This window comes from Apteryx mantelli, chromosome 1 (genome assembly GCF_036417845.1).
Source record: "Apteryx mantelli isolate bAptMan1 chromosome 1, bAptMan1.hap1, whole genome shotgun sequence".
In the NCBI taxonomy this organism is placed as follows: domain Eukaryota; kingdom Metazoa; phylum Chordata; class Aves; order Apterygiformes; family Apterygidae; genus Apteryx; species Apteryx mantelli.
In genome coordinates this window covers 97,044,524-97,066,970 of record NC_089978.1, presented here as the reverse complement: position 1 = coordinate 97,066,970, position 22,447 = coordinate 97,044,524, and the positions used below count along the sequence as shown (strand labels likewise).

Below are 22,447 nucleotides of genomic sequence, written 5' to 3'. Positions count from 1 at the left end.
GTGAGTCAGTGAAATAATGTAGTCAACCTTCATGTATGCGCAGGAAAATCTTAGGTTGAGAGTTGTACTAAATGTGTTGCCAGATTTTCTAGGCTTGTAACTTACTCCTAAGCTCTGAGGTGACAATTCTTATGTAATGCTTTTTGTGTGTTCTGTTACGTTTATTCCATTTTTTCAAGGTTTGCAGAAAAATTACTGAATTTAAATTGTCTCCTTGTGTAGTTGGGGAGGTTGGGGTTTTTTTGCTTTTATTAAATTCTGCAAATACAACAGATTACAAAAGGGTTTGAGAAGGAAGACTGGTAAGAGTTGCTCATACAATAGAGTCTGGAATTTCAAGAAATACAGCAATTTTAAGAACTTCATATGTGAGCTGACTATCTTCACAGCAGGATGCTGGCAAATCAAAAAGTAAACAATAAATGTATGAAGGAGAAATTATTGAAATACAGGATGTGTAGAATTCTGTATCCAGAATTAAGAATTTATTCCTGAAAGTGTGTTCAGCGGTTTACTGTCGGTCACTGGCATCTTTGCAGACTAGTACTGCATAAGGTGATCATTTTTCCAGATACTTACAGCGTGGTGGAAAAACTGAAGACCTGATCTGTAAGTGTTTAGATAAGTCACTGTGAACATTCTAGTAATGCACACAAGTGTCAGTGTCCACTGATACCTGATTTTTAAAACAAGTTATTCCACAAGGAACTAATATGGGCTTGTTCACTATGGATTCGTGTTGTGTTTCTTCATCCTCCCGTGCTATGATTTCAGCTCTCCTCATGCACTTCCACCTTCCACAGTGCCTCCTGGTTCTCCATTATGTCTCTGTCCTTCGCTTCTTCCTCCTTTCTCCCTGATCCCTTATAAAAATCATCCCCATTTTCCTACTACCCAAAACAATCCACTGGGCTAAAGGCAGCAAGTGCTATAAGTGGGTCTGAGATAACCAGGCAAGCAGGTCAAACAAAACAAATAACAGAGCTCATGTTGCAGCATTTTTTTTCTTCTCAAGCAGACACAGCAGTTTGGGTCTTTCACTCTTGCTTCCTTTATCTAGTTGCTGATTTTCAAAAGAATTTGTGAGAGCATCATTTCTTTCAATGATTTTTGCCTCTCTGGTAGAGGTATGTGAAATTGGCCAACAGTTCAAAGTTGGAGAAAAGGGAGGTAGGGATGAGAATGGTGAGGACAGATGGACAGATAAACCAAGTGACTTCATTAGATGTCCTTAGGAAAACAGGCTAAAATAGAACCAAACAAAGCATAATAAAAACATGTTTTAATCTCTTTTCAGTTAAACTGTTTCTTACAAACAATCCCACTATATATGGGCACTGTCGAAATGTGTAAAGTTTATTCAGTGAATTTTCCTGTGAAAACTTTTTGAAGGTCCTATTCCGGTTATACTGGATGAAGTGAAAGTTTCCTTTTCCAAAGTTCAGTTTACCATGAGTCTTTGCTCTATTGATTTTTTTTGCTTTTTTTTTTTCCTGTTTATTGCCCCATAGGAGCAGTTTCACAGGTGCTGGACAGCCTGGAGGAAATTCATGCACTTACAGATTGCAGCGAAAAAGACTTAGATTTTCTTCACAGTGTTTTCCAGGATCAGCATCTCCACACACTACTAGATGTAAGTTTCCTGTGATAAGCAGTTTGGATACGTTTCTGTATCTGTTGTTCATTAGATATTTTGTTTTATTCTGCAAATCTTACATTTTCTTTTTTCATACCAAAATGAATTTATTTAAGTATGGAATGCAACAATGAACTACTTAACACAAAAATTAATTTTAGTATATTATATTTACAGAATATTTTAGAAAAATTACAATGTTATTTTAATCATATGTAAGTAGTTAATGGCTTGGTTTGAATTAATAGCTGTGTTTTAAAATAATTTATCAGAATAGGCTTCTTTTGAAAAAGACTGGATCTTATTTTTTTTTATTTAAAATCTGAATTGTAATTTCATGAGTGCACAGATTCATTCTTTTGGTTTTTTTAAGTATTTAATCTTAGACCAAATTTCTGGATGTTCTTATAAGAACAACTTTTTTGTGTGTGAAACACCTGAATGTATGGGTTTCTGTCCTATGCTTGAACACAGAAGGTAGTAGGCCCACTCATTTAAATCGGTATTAACGTGTGGTTCATGAGAACCATTAATCTATAAGACAGTAGTATGTGTTCCACAAAAACGAGTGCAAAAATTACAAAGCTGGAAGTTACAGATTAGTGCCTCCTGGTAGGCATAATCAGGATATAGCTCTCATTTCTTCACTGTCTATCTGTAAGCATAGTTCACTGTCCTGCTACATGTGCAGATCAACTGTGATATCAGATAGTTCATGGATTTTTTTCTTCCAGAAAGCTGAAATGATCTACTTTGCAAAGATCATTTTGAAAAACAAATAGTGTGGTGTTTGAGCAAAAAATGTTTGTGTGCTACTTATCATTCTGTGCTTCAAGGATTTTCTGTTTTCCAAGTTGCCTGCTCTCCTGTCACATGCAGAAATTTTGTTTATATTTCCCAATAGTTGTTTAATCAAACAGGCCTAAGGAGTAAATATATTATGCGTTCTCCAAAATTATGTGATTTCAAGAAAATACACATATAGTTTTGAGGTAAAAGTGTTTGCTGAACTTCAGCTCTCTGCCACGTGGGATACAACATGGATCTTTAGCATCACTGCAAGCTCACACTCCATCCCTCACATTTAGTGCAAGAACCCTCTTCTAATGACAAATTCAAAAACATATCATGCTTTCATTGACTTCTGTGTCTACACAGTATAAATGCCTAAAATAAAGGTCAAAAAGAAACAGAAGACTTTCCCAACTTTGTTTCTGGGATATGTGGATATTTCATGTTGAAAACAAAGTACTTCTTTTCAGGCAAGATAAACTTCGCCTAAAACGAAGTTGAGGCTGACACTGAGGACTTAACCTCTACACTTCTGGGTGTTTTGAAAGGTTTTACTTTAAACAATTTGTACTCTACTCCTGTGGACTGAATAACCACTGGTGGGTGAACCACATTTTCTCATTTAGTGTCATTTGAAATTAAATATGCTCTGGGAACACTCTACTGTGAAAACCAAAGAATGGTAGGTGGGGATAATCAGAAGATTCATTTCAAAAATGCACTCCTGAACCAAACCAAAATGCTCATGTGACCATATAGATGATCCTTTGGATACTACATCTTAAATTTAACAGCTTGGATCCCTCAGTGAATATTATAATTCTAACAAGACATCTGTGTTTTTTGCACAGTGAAAGGCACCCAGAAGTAGGATTCATTCCAGTTATTGTGCTCATCAGGTAGATGGTTATGGTAGTGGAAATTCTGAACAGTTTCAGAAAAAACGTTGAATCTTTTAGTTCCCACCTACACCCTTGCATTGGTAGGATCCAAATATAAATGGTGCCTTATTTCTTCCAGTGTCCAAACTCTTTCTTTAAAACACAATAGAAGACATATACACTCCTTACAAACTGTTTAGTGGTTAGTGAATAGTGGGCCACCTGGATTCTGTGCATCCTTCAACTTTAAAGTATTCAAATCCACACATGCTTCCTTTCAGAAGAGTACCCAAATCACAAGGTTCTGAACCAGCCTGTGTGAAAATATAAGCTTTTGGGTACAGCTTTCCCACAACGTAGCTAACCATGCAAGAGTCAAGGAAGCAGAGATAGTAAGCTAGCTGTTAAGCAATGAGGACATTCCCCTGGCACAAGAGTCCACAGTTCTAATCTGTGTTCTCAGTAACTGTTTGTGCATTTTACATTAAACAAGCATTGGATTACAATTATGAGGTGCTAAGGAAGAAGGGATTGGGAGCTCATGACTTTCCTGAATTACATCTCCACCAACTCATTTAGAAGTACCTTTCTATTTGTGTTAAAAATATGAACCTGTTTATCCAATGTGAGTGCATTTAGCTTCTGTTACAGACACTTAAATTGGTACATCTTTCTATACTGTATGCTGCAGTGTAGAAAGGCGGTCAGATAGTGTGAGCAAGATATAAAAGTCTGGACAGAAAAAGAATGATATAAGTGTAATATAAGAACCTAAACACCTGTATCGCTTATGGAGAAATATTTCAGATATATATTAATCATTATTAGGTCATCTTATAACTTCTTATTTTTTGATAAACCAGGTGACCTTAGTTTAAATATTTCAGTGGATGGTATGCCTTCTTATGTCTTCTAGACATTAAATCATCCTTCTGCAATGTTTTCACTTTTTTTCTCTGTACTTTTTCAGTACCAGTCTGTTCATAGTATTTCAGTAATGATCGCATATTTCTGTAATCTGCTGTAGACTTTTAAACAAGAAAAAAATGCAATGAATTTATACAATTTTACCATTTTTTTAAAAGCCATGGTCATTCTCTTAGAGAGACAAAGACATTCATTTAAATGCACCCTATAGCAACACATTTGTGCAAACAAAACAATATGAAAAAGCAATTTTGTTTTATTGTGCTGTGTTGAAGGGGAGAATGATAGAATCTTCCCAAAGATATTCCGATTACAATAATACAAAATAAAATTTTAAAAGATTCCAATGTTACAAAATATGTATTTGAAAGTGCTGGAGCAAGTTATAGGCAGTATTATTTAAAAGGGCAAGTTTTTCATTTCATAACTTGGATGAGGCAGCTTGGTTTCTGTGGATCTATCAGTACTAGGCCGTTTTTTCTCAGAACTCTGAAAAAATCATTTCTTGTGCTTGAGTGAAGTGCTGCCAGGGAAACTGTTTATTCCTCTCACAGTATTTGAGGTTAATGAGGCCACCAGAACAGGTTACCTGTGAAGCACTATATTCCACTAAGTAAGAATTTTATAATCTGTCATGAAGTTGTGGCTGTCAGATTGCATTAAAAACTGCTGTTCCTTTTTCTTGGCCTTTTTCCACAGTTAAATTTGTTCTCATGTTCCTACTCTTTCTCAAGAGTCATTCTTATTTTTAGATTAGGCACATGATAGATGATTCCTGCTGCTGAAATACCTCCTTTTGCTTCTGAACTGAAAAGCAAAAAAAGGAGAACTGTCTTTATGCTAAGAGTGCAAGTTACCTACTTGTGGGGGTGTTTTTCCAGATAATATAGATCACAAACTAGAAGATTGATTCTTTCTCAGTAATTTATTAACTTAGGCGTTATGAGGTGTCATCTCTGAAGGCTATAGAACGCAGGATTCCTATCATTCCGTTGATTGTTTTTAACTGATTCATTTCCATATGTCTATTTAGATAGCTATTGTAAGACTCTCTTCCACCTTCCTCAGGTGCCAAAGCTGTTCAAAAGAACATTTCATGAAATGCTGATGTTTGTTAGGATTTAATAGCACAGTCCTTACAGCTGAAATATTTTTACAGTAATGGTAGCGCCTGTGTTAATTTTATCTGTTTCTTCAAGTAGTATATTTATTACTCATAGGTGATCAGCATCTAGTCTTATGTTTTCCTTGATATTTATGTTTTTTACATTATTTTTACTACAATCATTGTTCTAAGTTAAAAGTATAGCTTGTTTTTGTATAGTTGAGGTATAAAGAGAAATCCGGTGCACTAGTATGATATGACATAAAGAGAAACATTAATATGGAGAGTGGAAAATCAACTCTTTTGTTGATTACTTAAATATTTGAAAACCCATGGATGTTTGTCCTTTGTAAATTAAGATGCTAGATTCAGAAAAACAAGCATACCATATTTGTAAGTTTTTTCTGGAAATTCCAGCATAGTTTTGTGATAGCACCTTTTCCTATGAGAGTGGTCCCTAACTTGCTGGCCCCAAAGCAATAATAGTAAGCAAGAAGTGTGCTCTGGGCAACATTGATTGTCTGGCCTCCATTTCAAATTTTTAATTTTCTGTGAGTACAAAGATTATGTTGACAAGGAATGATTTGGTTAATAATCACTTGTTTATTTTTTACTCTTGAGTAAATTTTTTTTAGTTCACCACTATTTGTTCGTAATAAGAATTATGGATTAATTTTTTACGCAGCAAAAAAGACGTCAACAGCTTACGAAGTAATTTATATTCACTCTGGATCCAAACCTGCAATATACCAGCATATCCCCATGAGAGCTTATTGCACAGTTTCACTGTATGATTTTTAATAATTTTACAGAATCCCTTTTTTTTGTGTTGAGTGGTTTTTGCTTTACAGAAGTTAAATGATTCATTATTAAAAATTCAATTTTGTTTACCAGGGAGAGTAAAGAAAAGGGCCTTCTAAAAACATTTAGAAATAGTCAATACCTAAAAGAAATATGTTATTATTGTTTAATAATTGATATTTCTTGTAAAGGAAAAGAGTAGCTTTTGGGTTGGACAATGGACATTTTTGCCAAGTATTCTTTCTCACTTCTTTCAGAAACATGATGATCAAAATTTGGGTGAATCCTGCAGGATGTTCCTGCATGTGACTCAGATATTCCTGATTTTGTTTCTGTATAAAACTTTACAGAGTGTTTCATTCTGGTATCCAATTTAGATCATAAAGAATGTAATAAAGTTAAGTATAGGATATAAGTAGTTTCCTGGAAAAACAGATTTATGTTGTGAAAAACTTTATTATTACCACTAATAAATTGTTAGAAACCTTATCAAATGCTTTGATTAAGATTTTTTTATTGACTTTCAAGAAAGAGATCCTGGGAGGCATTGCTGTCTTCTGTCAGCAGAACTGATACAGAAGTAAGAAATAAATGAGATTACTGGTTTTGGAGGCATTGGTGTTTGGTTATTTTCTGTATCATGACAAAAGATTTTACTTTAATGATTATTTGTTTTGAAAAGTATACTGGGCTTCAAGGCTGCGCTTAATGGGGAAGATCTTAACAGTTGTGTTTCATCTCTATCAATGCATCAAAGGAAGCCAGGTTTGCTAAAAAGTAAAAACAGAAGCTGCTATACTACACAGCTGCCTACGCTGAAGGAAACAACAGAAATCTTTCTCTTGTTGAGTCAAGTAGTTTGGTCACCTCTTTGGGGACGGTTTCTGTGAGTGATTCTGAATGCAGATGTCGTTCAATTTACAAGGGAAATTTTCACTCAGCAGGAGAACAATATCGGCTTTTGTGTGACGGGGGCCTTTCTACGCTGCTAGCTTTGTCTGTGTCTGTCTGTCCTGAGTCAGATAGCTCTCTAGGCAGATATGTTTTGGCTGTTAGTTTAAGAAGTTTGTTACGTTATTTTCATAGCTGGAATCTTTAAGGTAAGTGAGATTAAAATGAGATTAAATAATTTTTGAATAGATATATCTATCATATGTGTAGTCACTTCTTCCTTTCAGAGATTAATTTATATCCATAGTGCACATATTCGAGGCATACTGATTTTTGAAGAGAATATTGCTCCTGTGTCTGTTATCCTTTGCGGCTAATGGTAATGTTTCGAAGGAATACACATACATACACATATGCATACATACACACTTTGGAGTTCCCTTAATATTTATTTTAAACTCAGTCATCCAAATGAATTTGGTCCTGAAATCCAGACATTTAAGGAAACACATTTTCTCCTTTGCTAAGAAGAATGTTGTTGGAACCTCGATTTAGTCTCTTAGACATGGTTGGCTAAAACTTTTTACTGATTTTGTTTTGTTTTGTTCTGTTTACTCTGTCAATGTTAGATGTTGGCAGGATAAATCTGAATGTCTTTTACAAAAGCATCAGTTATTCAACAGTGTCCAGCCATGATTCATACCGTAATTCTATATTTGAAAATGTTTTAATCTGTCATATGACACAGAAAAGAACAACAAAAACAACTGTCTATAAAAAGCTTTAACATTTTCATTAATTGTCTTATTTTTCTATGTTTTGATCTGAATAGGAATGGTTGTTTTTTTTCCATAAAGAACACAGTGTGGTTCAAGTTTGTTGGATCAACACTTGTCCTTACTCTCTTGAATACTGATTATGCTAAAACTAATAAATGGAGCGTGTTTTAGTGAAGCATAAACGTATTTCTTTTGCAAATAGTAATGAGAAAGCGTACGTGTACTAGATGTCTTGCTAACCTCCCCCAGAAAGTGTTATGTTTACGCAAAATAAACCTTTCTCATTTTTAAATCACCTTGTTTTCCTATTTTTAATTATCCTTTAATAGATACGTTTGTAAGACAAAAGTAAGCGAAAATATTTGTTTAAAAAAATAAAGAAAAAAGGAACTCTGTTGGCAAGAAAGCACCTTGCTATTTGGGGAGCCGAATCTGGCTTTTATCCCAGTCCAGCAGAGGCAGCATGCTCAGCCCCAGGGCGTGGGAGGGACTCGCTCTCGCTCTGCAATGGAAGCTCCTTTCGCAAGTAGTGTAGGGGGAGCGCTGACCAAACCTTAGAGAGAACTGCTCGAAGATTTCCTTCAGCAGGTGGACTGGATCGTCATCGTCACCACTGTATGCTTTTTCTCTAAAAGGTAACTTCTCTGAAAAAGGCTGTATCTGAAAGAAAACTAAAAAGCAGAGACTATTTTGGAATGTCTTCTGTGTTGTTTCATAACCAGTCTCTAAAATACCTTCCATTTTCAACTTCGCTCATATCTTTGAATTTTACTTCCTGTTCTCCTAGGATATTTAGACCACTGTGCTAGTCAGCATCATCTCATTGTTTTCTTGTTCTCCCTGTTTCTCTGTCTTAAAAATTTATGTAGATTTTGCTTATATTTAGACTTCAGAGCAGGAACCATTTTTTGTTCCGCATTTTTATAATCTCTGCTGTAATACTGGTTTATGACAGGGTCTGTTAAACATGAGTAATAAAAATAAGAGCTAACAGTAATATTTATGTTGATTAAGATTCATCTTTGAGAAATATACATATCTACCACCTGTCAAGAATGCAAAATTTTGGGTCAAGTCACATGACTCTGTAATAGTTGTTTTGTTGCCTTTAATCTTTTTTTTTTCCCCCTAACTAATGTTTTGTCATTCTGAATATTTACAAGCATAGTACTGATGTGGTAAATCAAGTGAAATTCAACTTAATAAAATACGTATTTTAAATGACAATAGCACTATTTAGCCTGTTCCACTTGGCCTAATGTCATCTTCCCTGTGTCAATAGTGTATCATTGTGAGTGTGTGTGTCTTTGTGCCAACATATCTTATTATAAAAGCACAGACATTTTTAGCATACAGAAACTAAGAATTTCTTTTATTTCAGTGTATTTTGCAGTATTGGGTCCTGGTCTGGCAAAGAACCATAAAATTGTCTTCCTGGCACTTGTAGAACTTTTAATTAATTTCACTGATACTATTTTGAGGTATACAGAATCATCTTCATATTTGAATTCATACATTTCCTTTAAATTTTTTACTGTTGAATGTAATTCAAGTTAACTTCAATACTTTTTTTTTTAATAATCATGAGAGCTACCTGGTTTTATTTATATTTATTTTATATTTATTTATATTTATAAGACTTGAGATTCTTGGATGATCTTATTTCTGCAGGAGCTTGGGACTTGCGTACTCTGATATTTGACAAAAGTAAAGAAATGCTGCAGTGCCTGAGATACAGTTCACAAATATTAAACAACATTTTGGGTTTGTTGGTGCTGGGAGTTTCCTTCAGAATGGAATTTCAGTCTACACGTAGTTTACATTAAAATACCCAAAGGCAGCGTAGTAACATCCTAGTAGAATACACTCTTGTCTTTGAAGTCAGTCAGGCTTCGTTGCATCCTACTTCCAATTACTCAAGTAGTTGGCTGGTACAAGTTGACTGTTCTGGGTACTGCAGAGCTCATTGCAGTGTATTTTCATTTTCAATATATCATTAGGTAAAGTTTACCAGAGTAGGGAGAAACAAAAAATAGCTGTAACTCCCACGTTAGTACCTCCTGGCGCAAGATGCGTCCTTGTCACGTAACAGGTGAGAAGCTGTGTCCTTTTCAGGCCCTCTGTAATCACTGTGGCTTTATCCAGTTTTATTTGTCTTCTCTGTCTGGAATGAGGCCGGTGGTCATTGGCATCCTTTTGTTCAAGATGGTGATCTGACCCTGAAAAGTTTAATTCACCTGACAGAATAGGGGTTGAAGCCTGTTTAGGTTTAGCCTGAGTTTGTAGTTAATGCAGCAGGTCATGTTTGGGGGGGTGGGCAGGAGGGGGACAACAAGGCTTCGTCTGCAGGTATCTCAGGGCATGTTCCGTGTAAACTAAGCCCTTTTATACCCTTCCCTGTATTGAGGGATTGGGGGACTTTTTGACTTATGTTTACTCTTATCTGATTAACTTCTGGGTGTCATCTTAAGAAGGTGGTGTGCCTTGTTTTTTGTTCCTAAGATCAGCTTTAATTCAGATTTCTGATTCAGCTACATAATTAAGTGACTCTATAGCTTTCCTGAAATATTGGAATTGTTTGTGGCCTTGAGTTTGCAAATATGTTAAAGTACCTGAGTTAAATCTGATACAAGTGTCAAAAACAAAGAAAAACTTAAAACAGAAGATGATTTAGTGTTTATACTCTCATTTTTTGGCTGTCAGGTTCCAATGCTTTTTTCAAGAAAACAGGTAACACATGAACTCACAGAAACAGAACGGAAGGGGCCGCCATTAATATTTTGCTACTATGTTATTAAAAATTACAGTAAAGGAAATTCCCTTCTCACTGTAGCCCATTCCAATGTTTCATTGACTTTTTAATTATAAAATTTTCTCCAGCACCTCCAGCATTTTTGCTGCATGTTAAGCAAATTTCTTCTTGTTTTGTTATCAGCAAACATGAAGAGCAACTGATCATTGACACTTTTGCAAAGGAAAACTGTCAACATTTTGATTTTTTTTGCCCCTTCAGTTTCTTTTGTTACATGAGAGAAATCCGGTTCCTTCAGATAATCCTTATAATCATGTTTTCTAAATTCCTCTGTACTTATTGCTCTCCACTTGGATCTCTCAAGTTTATTGATATTTATCTTAAAGGATAATGCTCAAAACCAAACAATAATGTAGGAGGAGCATCGTTTAATACTATCGAAAACTACATAATTATCACCCATGTCTTTCAAAACACTACTCCTGGTGCATCCCAGAATGAGGGTGAGGGTTTTTTCTTTTTATGTGGACCATAAAATTTCATTGTTGTGTTGATTTTTCAGACTGCTATGCCAGCTCTGTTGGTACTGTTGTGTGCATAGCAGTAACCTTGCTGCATCCTAATTTCAGTTCTTTCATCTTTCCAACAGAAGTTAAAACACTGACAATGAAAACAAAGAAACCTCTGGGATATGGAATAGGAGTGGAGTTGAGACAAAAATAATAATAAAAAATGGCTGGAGGGACTGGTGGCAAGGAGTCCCTGAAACAGAAAGAGATTAGATGGCATACAGAAGATATCTGGTGGTGTAGAGTAGGGGGATGAAGGGTGCTCTGAATGTCTGCAGTGAGCTCAGGGCAGCAGGAATTAAAGAGTTTCCACCTCCTTGGAGGAGACAAGAAAATGTCTTAGTCTGCTCAAATCTAAATGTTTTTTGTTTTGGCACTATCATTTAAAGTGTTACATGTATTTAGTTAAGATTATTCAATCCAGGCTTTGCTTACCACACTTTCCAATCTGAAAGAACATATGTTTGCCCATATATATCATGGATGAGGTAGAATTTTGCTAAATTGCACCCTATTCCTCTTTGGCAAGCTATGTGCGTGTGCTGTCTGGTATATCTTTTAACTTCTGCTGTCGGGTGTTGAGAATTGCTGCTTTCACAGTCAATAGAATCACATAATGTAAATTATTTTTATATAAGCATTAAGTTAAATTTTTCTTAAAATCTGAGACTAATTACTAGGTTAGAGTCCTAATTTATTGTATCTGTAAGTTAATCTTCATAATAAAACATACAGTGAAATGTGCTGAGAGACTAGTCAGATAATGTTAGTCCTTTTCTCAGCTCTTTATGTCTCAAGTGTGAAATCTTTGAATTTAAATAATAAGCACACAGCACATAGTGGCTTCTGCTGAGAAGGAATAAGTCCTCCTGTAGAGCTAAAATTTGTTAATAGCTAATCTTTGCTGAGTATAAAATGTTAGTACCTTGCACAGAAATAGAACATACAAGTCAGATATTACTGGACATCTTGGCACCTGATCATGTGGTCTGAGCCAGCGTAAGCATGAGTGTGTCTTTGAAGCTGCTATTATCAGCTATCAGATATCTATATATCATCTTAAAAAATAGGTCAAAGGTGAACAAATTGAAAAAATTTGGTGTTCTATGAAGACTGTAAAAAGCAATGTGCCGTGTAATGTGCATAAGTAGAAATATTTCCTTTATCATTGCACAGGCTAAAATTGCTACTTGCCCAGAATGCTAGCAGTATAAGCATGACAATGTAAAAATGGATACACCCACATACACAAGCATAGTGGGCTTAGTGTATGGAGCTGTCTTGGTTTGTATAGTTTTGGTTTCAGGTTGAATTTTGTGCAGTTTCCCTACAGTTTGTGCCTGCTGCAGTTCTGCTCCAGGATTGTTATCTCTTGACAGGATTTAAAGCTAGATACATTTTCTGTTTTTTGTTTTGATCAAAACAAGTTTCGATGCTGTGGATATCACAACATTTAGGTACACAGCAAAATGGAAAAACTTTTTCAATGCTCCATACCTTAACTTTTGAGTTCCCTTGGATTTCCTGGGAGCTAGTCTTAGCACACAGCTCCATGTTGCAGCTTCTTTAGTCCAGTTTTTTGAAGTGTTTCAGAAAGATGCTCTTTTAGGAAGTGTTATACCTATTTGTCTGTGCCTTGTCACCTGGAGACATCCTAGTTCTATTCCCTGTTTGTCTCAAATCTGTAGTGTGATTGAGTCTGAAAGCAACAATCGCAGTTAGCTCCTCTCTCGCCCTTCCCATTTTAAGTACTGTCAAAATGGATAAAGTGGTGTGTTCCTGCTGAATTTACAGTGTAAATAGTAAAATAAATTATGCTAAAGTAAGATTAAACTTTGTGCCTGTAAGGTTTTATGTAAATTGTCAAAAGGAAAAAAAAAAATCACATACTGTGCAGTATAGCATGATTGAATAGCTTACTATGGTGAGGGTGATCTTTCTCTTTGATTTTAGTAGTTGGACGCATCCAGGTGCTGAAGGGTGACTGACTTAAATTGTTATCTGATTTTTTTTGTCACTCTTAATACTAGTTTTGGAACTGCTCTGCGGAAAGAGTAGTGAGACTTTTCCAGAGCTAAACAGAAGTTAGGACTGAGAAAAAGCATTTGGACCGCTATTTTATTTTGACTGATTTGTCCAGTTATATTTACAAATTGTTGTAGGATTGCTGCACTGAACTATGTCATTATTCATGGTCATCTTCTGTGGTCTGAATAAGTGGAAACAAAAGCTGCTTTTGTCTGAATTGATCACTGGGTTGGTAGGTAAAGAACACAAAATGGGGGAAAGATTTAAAAAAAAATACTGATAAAAGTAATAAAAAAGGCAGTAGCAAAAAAATGGAGAGACTGACAGATTGGGTGAAGAAGAGGCTGTCAGGAAAAGAAGGGGAAAAGGCTCGTGAGAAAAAAAGTCAAGGGGGGGAATCGAAATTTGAAATATCTGATTGGATTGCTTTAAATTCAGCTGTAATAATTTTTAGATCTCTTGGCAGTGGCATCCACTCCATTGTTCATTCAACCAAATTTGTTCAGCTAAACTAACTGTATGCTCTAGTGTTTCTGTGACAGATTACTTTAGACTTTATTAGAAAAAGAGTTACTGAGTACTTAAAATCTTGTAACTCCATAAAGTATGGAAGTAAAAAATTGCATAAGCAAGCTTCCTCTTCAACCTTGACATGGATCTTACACTACATAGCAAGAAATTTGAGGGAGTTAGACATGCACGTGTTGTTAATAAATAATTTGATGTCAATACAAGATTTAGATGATAAAATACTGGGGGGTAATGTAATGCCACTTGGCATCTTTGCCCACTGGCAAAGGGCCATATGCTTTCCTTCCACCTGCTCCTGTAATCAAATTGCTACCAATAGACAGACCCTGTGAACGCAATGAGGAGGGTTTCTTTCTGTGTTCCTTTTTAACCCTTGGACAGGTTATACAGGGCAATGCATATACATTCCTTTTGCTCTGCACCTTTTAGGAGTTAGAGGATGTGTTTTCCCTTTGAAAGGAAGCCTATGATAATTTCAGAATTCTGCCTTAATAAGACTGTTACCATACCTGTCATCATCTGTCTTTTAAGCTATAATCATCCTCAGTAGAAAAGAGCCTTCTTGTCTGGATTTTACTAAGATGCTCTTCTGGCAACTCAGTAGGACCACATCTGGCAGGCAGTGGTTGTTGTCATGTCTGGCTCACTGAAGGGTCGGGGATTCTGTTCTAGCAGTTCTTTAAGTAGATGGGTTAATGTATTTCCTCCTTCTCCAAATGGTAAGGCATTATCCACTAATAAGCATGTCGTATCCTCTGCACACTTCAGAAATGTAGTTATTAACAACCTGCTAACATCTATTAAACAATTTCCAATTGGCATTTAGCCTCAGTGTTATGTCAAGTTTGCATGGTCAGAATTTCATTTTTTGTGTATCTAACTAAGCAAAATTTGTCACTCTTATTCTCCATAGAAGACAATGTTTGCCAGCTGTGTGCAGTGGGAATGAAACTAAATGCGGAAGAAAAATGTTTTGCTCGGTTTGCTTGAGTTCTTCTCCCTCCTCCCTCACCTAAACGGTTAAGTTATTGATTTAAAATAAAACAAGCAAAAAAGCCCAAATATGGGATGGTCTCATAAAAGGGAAGCCATTTAGAGTAGATGTTGAAATTCCATAGAGTTTATTGAGTTTACATGGCAGCATTCTTTTTTAGCAGTTGTTTTAGAAAAGGAATAAGCAAAATCTGTTTTAATGTTAACTTCCAAGACATGTAGCAACAGGTGTAGTTCTGTTCTAAAAGTAACAAATTAAGAATATGTGACAATACAAGTGACTTTTATAAACAAATTGCAGTTGGCCTACATTTTGCAGATAGAAGTTCCTGTTAAAAAAGTAAGAGAATATGTGCATTTCAGTTCCATTACATAAACGACCATGAATAAAGTGAAATTGCAGGATTCTGTTTGCTACTAGAAGAATTTTTCTTACATTAAAGATAATTTGTGTTGCATGAATGTAGAAAGAAGTTGAGTATTTCTAATTAGCGTAACCTCTGTCAGGGTTATCAAAAGTGTGAGTGCCTGAAGCAACAAGCTGCAATGACAGTCTCAGTTCTGTGCTATGACATATGCAGAAGCAAACATTTGTCTGTCCAGATGGAATTTGTGTAGTGCTTCAAACTACCTTGTGCTGTGAGTACATGCTGAGAAACCTGTTTTATTTAATAAACTACTTCTTCAAACCTTATACTGGAGCAGTTAAATAGCACAGCATTTCACTATATGAAGAACTTGAATATAAAGGTTGATCATACTCCTATACTATGACAACGGTATCGCAGAGAAAAAGGTTCAAAGCTGTGGAGGGCTGTAACATGTAGAGTCTTAAATATGGTTTGGACTTCCATACAGGCTGAGACAGTAATATGCGCTGTAGATTTGTGCTGGAAAATGAATGGTAGCTCTCTGATGCTAAAAGCTAATAGTCAACTTCAAGCATAGTCTGTAACGGTGAGAAGCAGAGGGTTTAAAAGAACAAACTGCCTTTAAACACAAGGTAAAGATAAAGCCCCAGCTGACCATGACCTTCATTATCTAGTGTGTTTGCCAGTAGGATTTGTTACCTTCAGAGAAGCATTTCCATGAGGGTGTAGAACCCCAGGGAAACAAGCAGGCATCAAAGTTTAGAACGTTTTGCATGGAAAAAGAGACAGTGAAACTGAAGTGGGAGAGGAAAGAACGAGGGGATTTATCAATTATCTAGTTGGCTCTTAAATTTTAGAGCTTCCTTGATTTTATTGCTGGTGAATATTGCTTCATTCAGTATGTCACAGGTTTCTTTCAGCTTTTGGCTCGTGAAGCTTTTGTGGTCAGTGGAGTGTCACTCTAAGGGTTTGTGAAAGTTAACAAAGATTAACAAACATCACAGAGTTGCAAATTATTGTATTGTTCAGAAAGTCAAAGTCAAATATATAAGGACATAAATTTTTAATAATTATTTCTAGATATTTCAATTTGGGGATTTAATATTTGAGGTTGGCAGCCCTGTATATGTCTGTTTGAACTATAACTAAATCCTCCCTGATGTGTAGTTGTGTTGATAGATCATGTTTATTTCTGCTCTAGCAGTTCAGTAGTTCTCGTTTTGAGTATAAAAAAGTTTCTCCTTTGCATCACAGAAACTCCCAGATTCTGGAGAGATAAAACAGTTACTGATTTTACTGTGTAATCTAACTTTGATTGCATTCAAGATTAGACCAGACAGTGAGGCTAAATTTGTGCTGCTTGTGAAGGATCTAAATTTTTGACTGTGACATGAAAGGGGGATTGTGTCAGACAGTATGCTGACTCCTGTTACAGGAAACAGTTAAGAAGGAATTTGTGCACATCTGAAAAACTAGTCAGAGGAGAAAAGTTTGTTTTGTCTTGCCTGCCTGATTGTGGATTAGGCTTTTGCGTAGTCTGCTTTTAAATATCAGAAGAAACGCGTTCCCTTTATACAGGCAGAAGGCAAAAAGTCTCGACTCCTACGGAGAAAGCTGCTCAGCTGAGTGAGACTGCTTGACTCGCGGGTATGCTCTTCACAACACTTGTGTTGTAGCCTACACAATTTAAAATAACACTTGACTTTTTAAGGAGCAGTACTATTCTGTTAATTCGCTCTAATGTTAGTTTATGTTTGCTTGGTGTATTAAGCTTTGTTAATGTATCGGGTGCAATTGTTAAGCTTTTAAAGTGAAACTCTTAATTTTCTGTGTAGCAAATGAAGAAAACTGGTGCTGAGGAAGGAGTGAGACTGAGATGCAAAGTATTCAGAAGCCTGGCAATCTCAAAGGTTGCAACTGCTGTGGCATTTTACAACAATTACATTGTTCACTCTTTGTTTCATAATGTTTTATAAAAGAAATGCATTCTTAGCATTTAACAAGTCAGAAAATAGTGAAGCAGAAAAGTACAACTTGATTGAGTTCATTTTGTTTCTTTTTTTATCATTTACATTGCTATAGCAGATTGAGAACTTATGCTAAACTTTCAGGTTTTTTCATTTTCTATAATTTTTGATATCAGAAAAATGAGAAGAAATGGAGTGAAGGAAGTGAGATGATCAGCTAGAGTTGGAAAGCAAAAGTATAAATGGCTTCAGAAAGCAATTAGAGTTTCACTAAAGTAAAGTTTATCAAGAGCTTTAAACAGAAACTACATTTTATGTACAGAATTTGGGGATTTGGGGTTGTATTTCTAAGAATTGTATGATAGTCTCAGTTGTGATTTTCAGGATTCGTAGTATGTGCATGGATGTTCTGTTAACCTGGGCTCTAGTCCCTAAAAGAAAAGGAGGCTTTGTAGATTCAAGATGCTTTATGCTGTATGCTTTTTTTAATATAGAACAATGTGAAATAAGTAAATTGTTTATATTCAGCAGTGTGTGTTTATGTGTGTCCAGTCATTTATATATATATATGTATATATAATTTTAATAAGGCCTTTTCAATATAATGTTAATACAATCTTAATACAGTCTTTTATTTCATTCTTACTAGGGCTGAGGATTGCAGTTATGGATCATGGTGTCTATATACTAGACACTATATACATCTAGAACAAAAATATGATGCCAGTCTCTAGTATGTAGTTAAAAGTCCATTGGGGAAAGATAAATTCTATTACAAAAAAAGTTTGGCAGTTGGTGGAGAAGTGGAAATTATCTAGGTCAGAACTGATGGGAAATAATATAGACCAAGTAAAGATTATGTTAAATTTAAAATTGAAATAAAGACACCTCTTTTTTAAAGTTTCAGAACTGTGCAATAAAAGAGAAATGGACTGCTCAGCAAAAATTGTTTAAATGACTTAAAATTTTAAGAATGCCATATCCCATAAATCTTAAATACAAACAATCACTTTATGTTATACTTTCAAAAATAAGTTAATGTCCCAAATTGTTCATGATATATGTAGGTTAGGTTTTACAATTTTTTAATCATTATAAATTTTTAATTGTTATATTTATGCTTTTTGCTGAGTGAAACTGTTGGAGGTTGGGCTGTTGGGGAAGGGACAGGGATTAGTTGCTATTACTTCCAAACAAAGTGCTCCAGCAAAAGAAAGCCCCTCAGCTGGGCACATGCGGATTTTGCCCTGCTGTAAGTAACCACCTTTGGTATGTCTCCTGAAGGACCTAGATTTGCAGGACTACTGAAAGACAACACATTGGAAAAATACCTTTTTATGTGAATAAAGCCTTTTAGCTAGCTGCACATAGTAATGTGTTCTGTACTACAGGAGCATATAAAACCTGGATGTAATTGGCAATAATGTTTACTTTAATCTACGTTGTGTGCAAACAAGTTACATTCAAAGTTTTCGTGCACGTTTTGCAAAATGTCCGTATAAAGATGTTTTGGATTTTTTTTTTCTCCTTATGTTCAAGGAAACAAAAGTTCCTGTTGATGTGTATACATGAAACAACACTATTAATTCAAATGCTCTCAGGGATGGAGTATTAGGCTGTAAATTCCAAATGCATATACATGAGCTTAAAAGTGTCTGCTTCTGCTGTAACCATAGTTTAAGTGCAAAACTATTTGAAGAATATTGCAAAACAGTCTTTTGTAGAAGATTGTAAAGTAGGTAGGAGTGCTTCACCAGTTCTTCTTGTGTTAATGCATAGTATAAGCTTTTCTCTCTCTTGCCAGCTCCTGGTTTGTTCTATCTGAAAGCTTCTTACCATCATCTGTAACCAGTAAAGACTAATTATGGATGGAGTCAATGTGTTTTTTCAAATAGACTTAATTACATACTGCTAAAAAATTCCGTCCAGACTTAACACACTGATTGTTAAAGTTAGGAATGAAAAATACAAAATAATATTCTTGATTCTTCCTTCTGGTTATATGAATACGTACCAAATGCAAAGCACTTCAGAAGCAGACCTTTTTTTAATGTTCCCCAAAATTGTGTGAAAGTATTGTTGAAACAGTATATTAACAAAATTAAACACATAAAGCAAGTACTAAGAAGTACTAATGCAGTCTGTGTTTCTGGGTTTACTTAAAAATTGCATTAATTAAAAGCTACAGTAATAAAATGGAAAGATTTGCTGGAATTCTTGGGTGCATCAAATACAAAGTTCAAGTGTATTTACATTGCACCATAGTCCTGGCTACTGAAGTTATCATTATCATCCTGTGTTAGCCAATGTAAGGTAATAGTAGTAGGATAGACTAGGTAGGGAATAGATAGCAGTAGATAGATTAGATAGAGGGGAAGGGGGGAAAAAAAATTGACTTTTACTGTTCTTTTGATTCCAGCAATGATTTCAGTAGTAAGAAGGAACTGTAACTGGTTTTTCTTTACTAAAATCTGTCACATGAACTGTAAGGACATTGGTGGAATTCATAACATACAAAATCATGTATTTCATTTAGCCACCTCCAATCGAGGAATAGAAAGAGAGAGGCTTTTATAGAGGGGCTGTTCAAAGCAGGAGGAATTTAAATGTTTTGAATTACCCTCTGGAGAGGTTTATCTCTTTTCTCTGACCATAGAGGAAGCCAAACAGCTTGACTGTCTATAAACGTATGAGCTCTCTTCCCCTTTGTTTGAAGTTGAGTATGATTTATTTCTCAAACTTGACAACACCCAGCTGTCCAACCTTTGTGTATGTAGAACAGATTTTGTCCCAACAAATGACTGTAAGACCATCAGAAGAAATAAAGTGAATACCATTCTGTAATAGGTTAATTGCTAAACAAAATAACATCCTTTCATGGTTTTTGGACTTCACATCTTTCTAAAGATACATATCGTATCTTGTATTTTCTTATTTTTGCTGTGACTATATTAACAGTTAATGTGAAGATATTACTTCTGATACTATCTTGTATATATCATTATTTTAGTATCTCTTAAGGATGCATTAGAAATATATAAGGACATGTGAACGTGGACAAGATGAGTGGTCCGTGGAGTATTCTTGTATATGCATTTATAGATTTGAAAATAGTCTTGTCATTTTACTGTCTTCAATGCATAATAATACTTCAATACTTCAATACTACAATAATAATGTATACTGTCTTCAATTGCATTTGTCTCATGTATTGTATTTTGTGCCACCCACACCAAAGTAATTTATTCTGGTAATGCATTATACCAGAGAGAAATTCTGTGGCCTAAAGAAGAGAAGATTGTTTCCAGATGAGATTTTAAAATAGATGTTGAGATGGTTTGGTAACAATACTGATAATTGTCTCTACTAGGAAACTTTTCTGTTGCTAACACCAAATTTCAGTGTTGACTACATTTGATTTGTTTTTAAAAATGGATTGAATACAGTTTTAGGCCAAGACAGCGTGTGTCGCCATTTGAAAGAACCACAGTTAAAACCTAAGCATTGTGGCCTATTAAAAAAAAAAAAAAAAAAAAGCTTCAGTCAGCTCCTGATTTAAAAGTAATTCAGAACAGAGATAGCAATGACTAGCTGATCATCCATGTTTTGTTTGTTTTAGCTTTTACAGAAATTGATGGACTACATTTTTTTCCATGTCATTTTGGCTTTCAGATGTGGAAAGCTTATTTGACCATTGATAGCTTCACATACAAAAGCAGTTCATTGGTATTGTCACTGGCTTCTTTGAGGATGGTTCTTGAAACACCAGTTTCCATAGATATCTTTTTTCAACAAATTACAAAACAAGTGACTTGCACTGGAGTTTTAAAGCTTGATCTGTTGTTCATAGAATATGTGGCTAGGAGAAGCAATTGTAGTGATGTAGCCTGATCCCATGGTAAGCTGGAAATTGCATGAATTTCAATTAGAGTATACCATTGCAAAAATATCTACTTCTGACTTTAAAAATTCCAAAGCGAGAAAATCAGTCCCACCCTCAGTTACTGGCAATGTTGACATTTGTGCTTTAGTTCTACTCTGAATTTGTCCCAACTATTTCCTTTCAACGGATTATGTCATAGTTTTGTCACTTAAACTAAATACCCCTATATTATCAAACTTCTGTCTTTAAGCCTTTTATAATACTCAAGGGGAGGGAGATATCTTTTTGGAAGGCTTCTCTGAGCTTTCTTTTAACATCCTTCCTGTATATTGAATGCTAGGACAGAACAGTGATTTGTTGTGGTCCCACCATAAACAACATATAATCTTCTTATTTCTTAGTTGATGTTGCCATTATATTATGGCCTTTGGCCATAGTGTTGCACTGTTAGAAACTCATATTCAGGTGACTTTATGCTTTCTGACTGTCTGAGATCCCCTCTTCCCCCCGTCAAGATAGTTCCTCCTGTGTATGTATTACTTACCTTCTTTGCTCTCTATATGTATGATCTTCCATTTGGCCAGAAAATACACTTTTCTTTTTCCTTGCATGCAGAGGTTAAAATGATGGTAACTCAGTTAAAGAAAGAAAAAGTAAAGGTATATATATTTTTTTTCTTGAATCGGTATTGCTTCATGAAATGTTCCTGATTTTAATTAGGAACTTACCACTTTAAAATTCATTTGAAGTTTGAGAGGTTCAAGTTTCTCTTCAGATTTGTTTGGGGTTTTGGTGGCTTCTTGTTTTTTAGAGTTAAGGTTGGACAGAATGTTAGGGAAAAGCACGTTATACTCCTGGTAAAAATGTAATGCACTGCTTACACCAGTGTTTCTATTAGATACATGAACCGGTCCTTCCACTGCAATGGGCTTTGGCGGTAGAATACGAAAGAAGATTCTCTAGAAGAGATCTGTTGGTGCTGGCAAAGCTCCCCAAAATATACTTTCCCCAGTTCAGGCTGTGTTCTTCCTCCAGAAATAATGGAGGAATCCCAGGGCTTGGGTAATATATAGGCCTTAGGCCTTAAGGAAAATATGAAGGTTTTTCTTGTAAGTATTGTCAGAGTCTCTCTCTAACAAGTTGGTGCCTTGGAAGCAAATCTCAGTAAATAGCTGTCCTAGGAGATCAAATTTAAATGTATACCTCAGTATGAAGTTATATAGTATGCTCAGTAAGCTACAGAAAAATAAATACAACCTTGTTTAGTTTGAACTTTCTGTTGAGTTTTTTTTCCTAAATGTCCTTCCAGGCACTTCCCTTCCTGCTTTCTTTGTTGTGTCCTTCCTTTTCTCAGAAGATACCGGATCCTCTCCCATGACAGTGTCAAAAATATATATATCTGTTTTTGTAATCTGCCAGTTGGTTTGGATCAGCATAACAAAGCCACTTCAATGAAATACTTAGCTTTTAAACAGTTGTGAGAGATAACTAATAAATTGTATTTTCATCCTAACTTTTCTGGAATTTCATTAATGTTAAAC

At 35.3% G+C, this 22,447-nt stretch overlaps 1 protein-coding gene across 5 annotated transcripts in view; it reads left to right on the top strand.

The window, feature by feature from the left end:
* CASK (calcium/calmodulin dependent serine protein kinase) overlaps positions 1–22,447 on the top strand; it is a 235,665-nt gene that overhangs the window by 166,513 nt on the left and 46,705 nt on the right. For all 5 annotated transcript variants that reach the window (XM_067297866.1, XM_013941692.2, XM_067297852.1 and 2 more), the window contains exon 11: positions 1,512–1,633. In XM_067297866.1, coding sequence (XP_067153967.1) covers positions 1,512–1,633 — 122 coding nt within the window. The remainder of the gene's footprint in view (positions 1–1,511; positions 1,634–22,447) is intronic.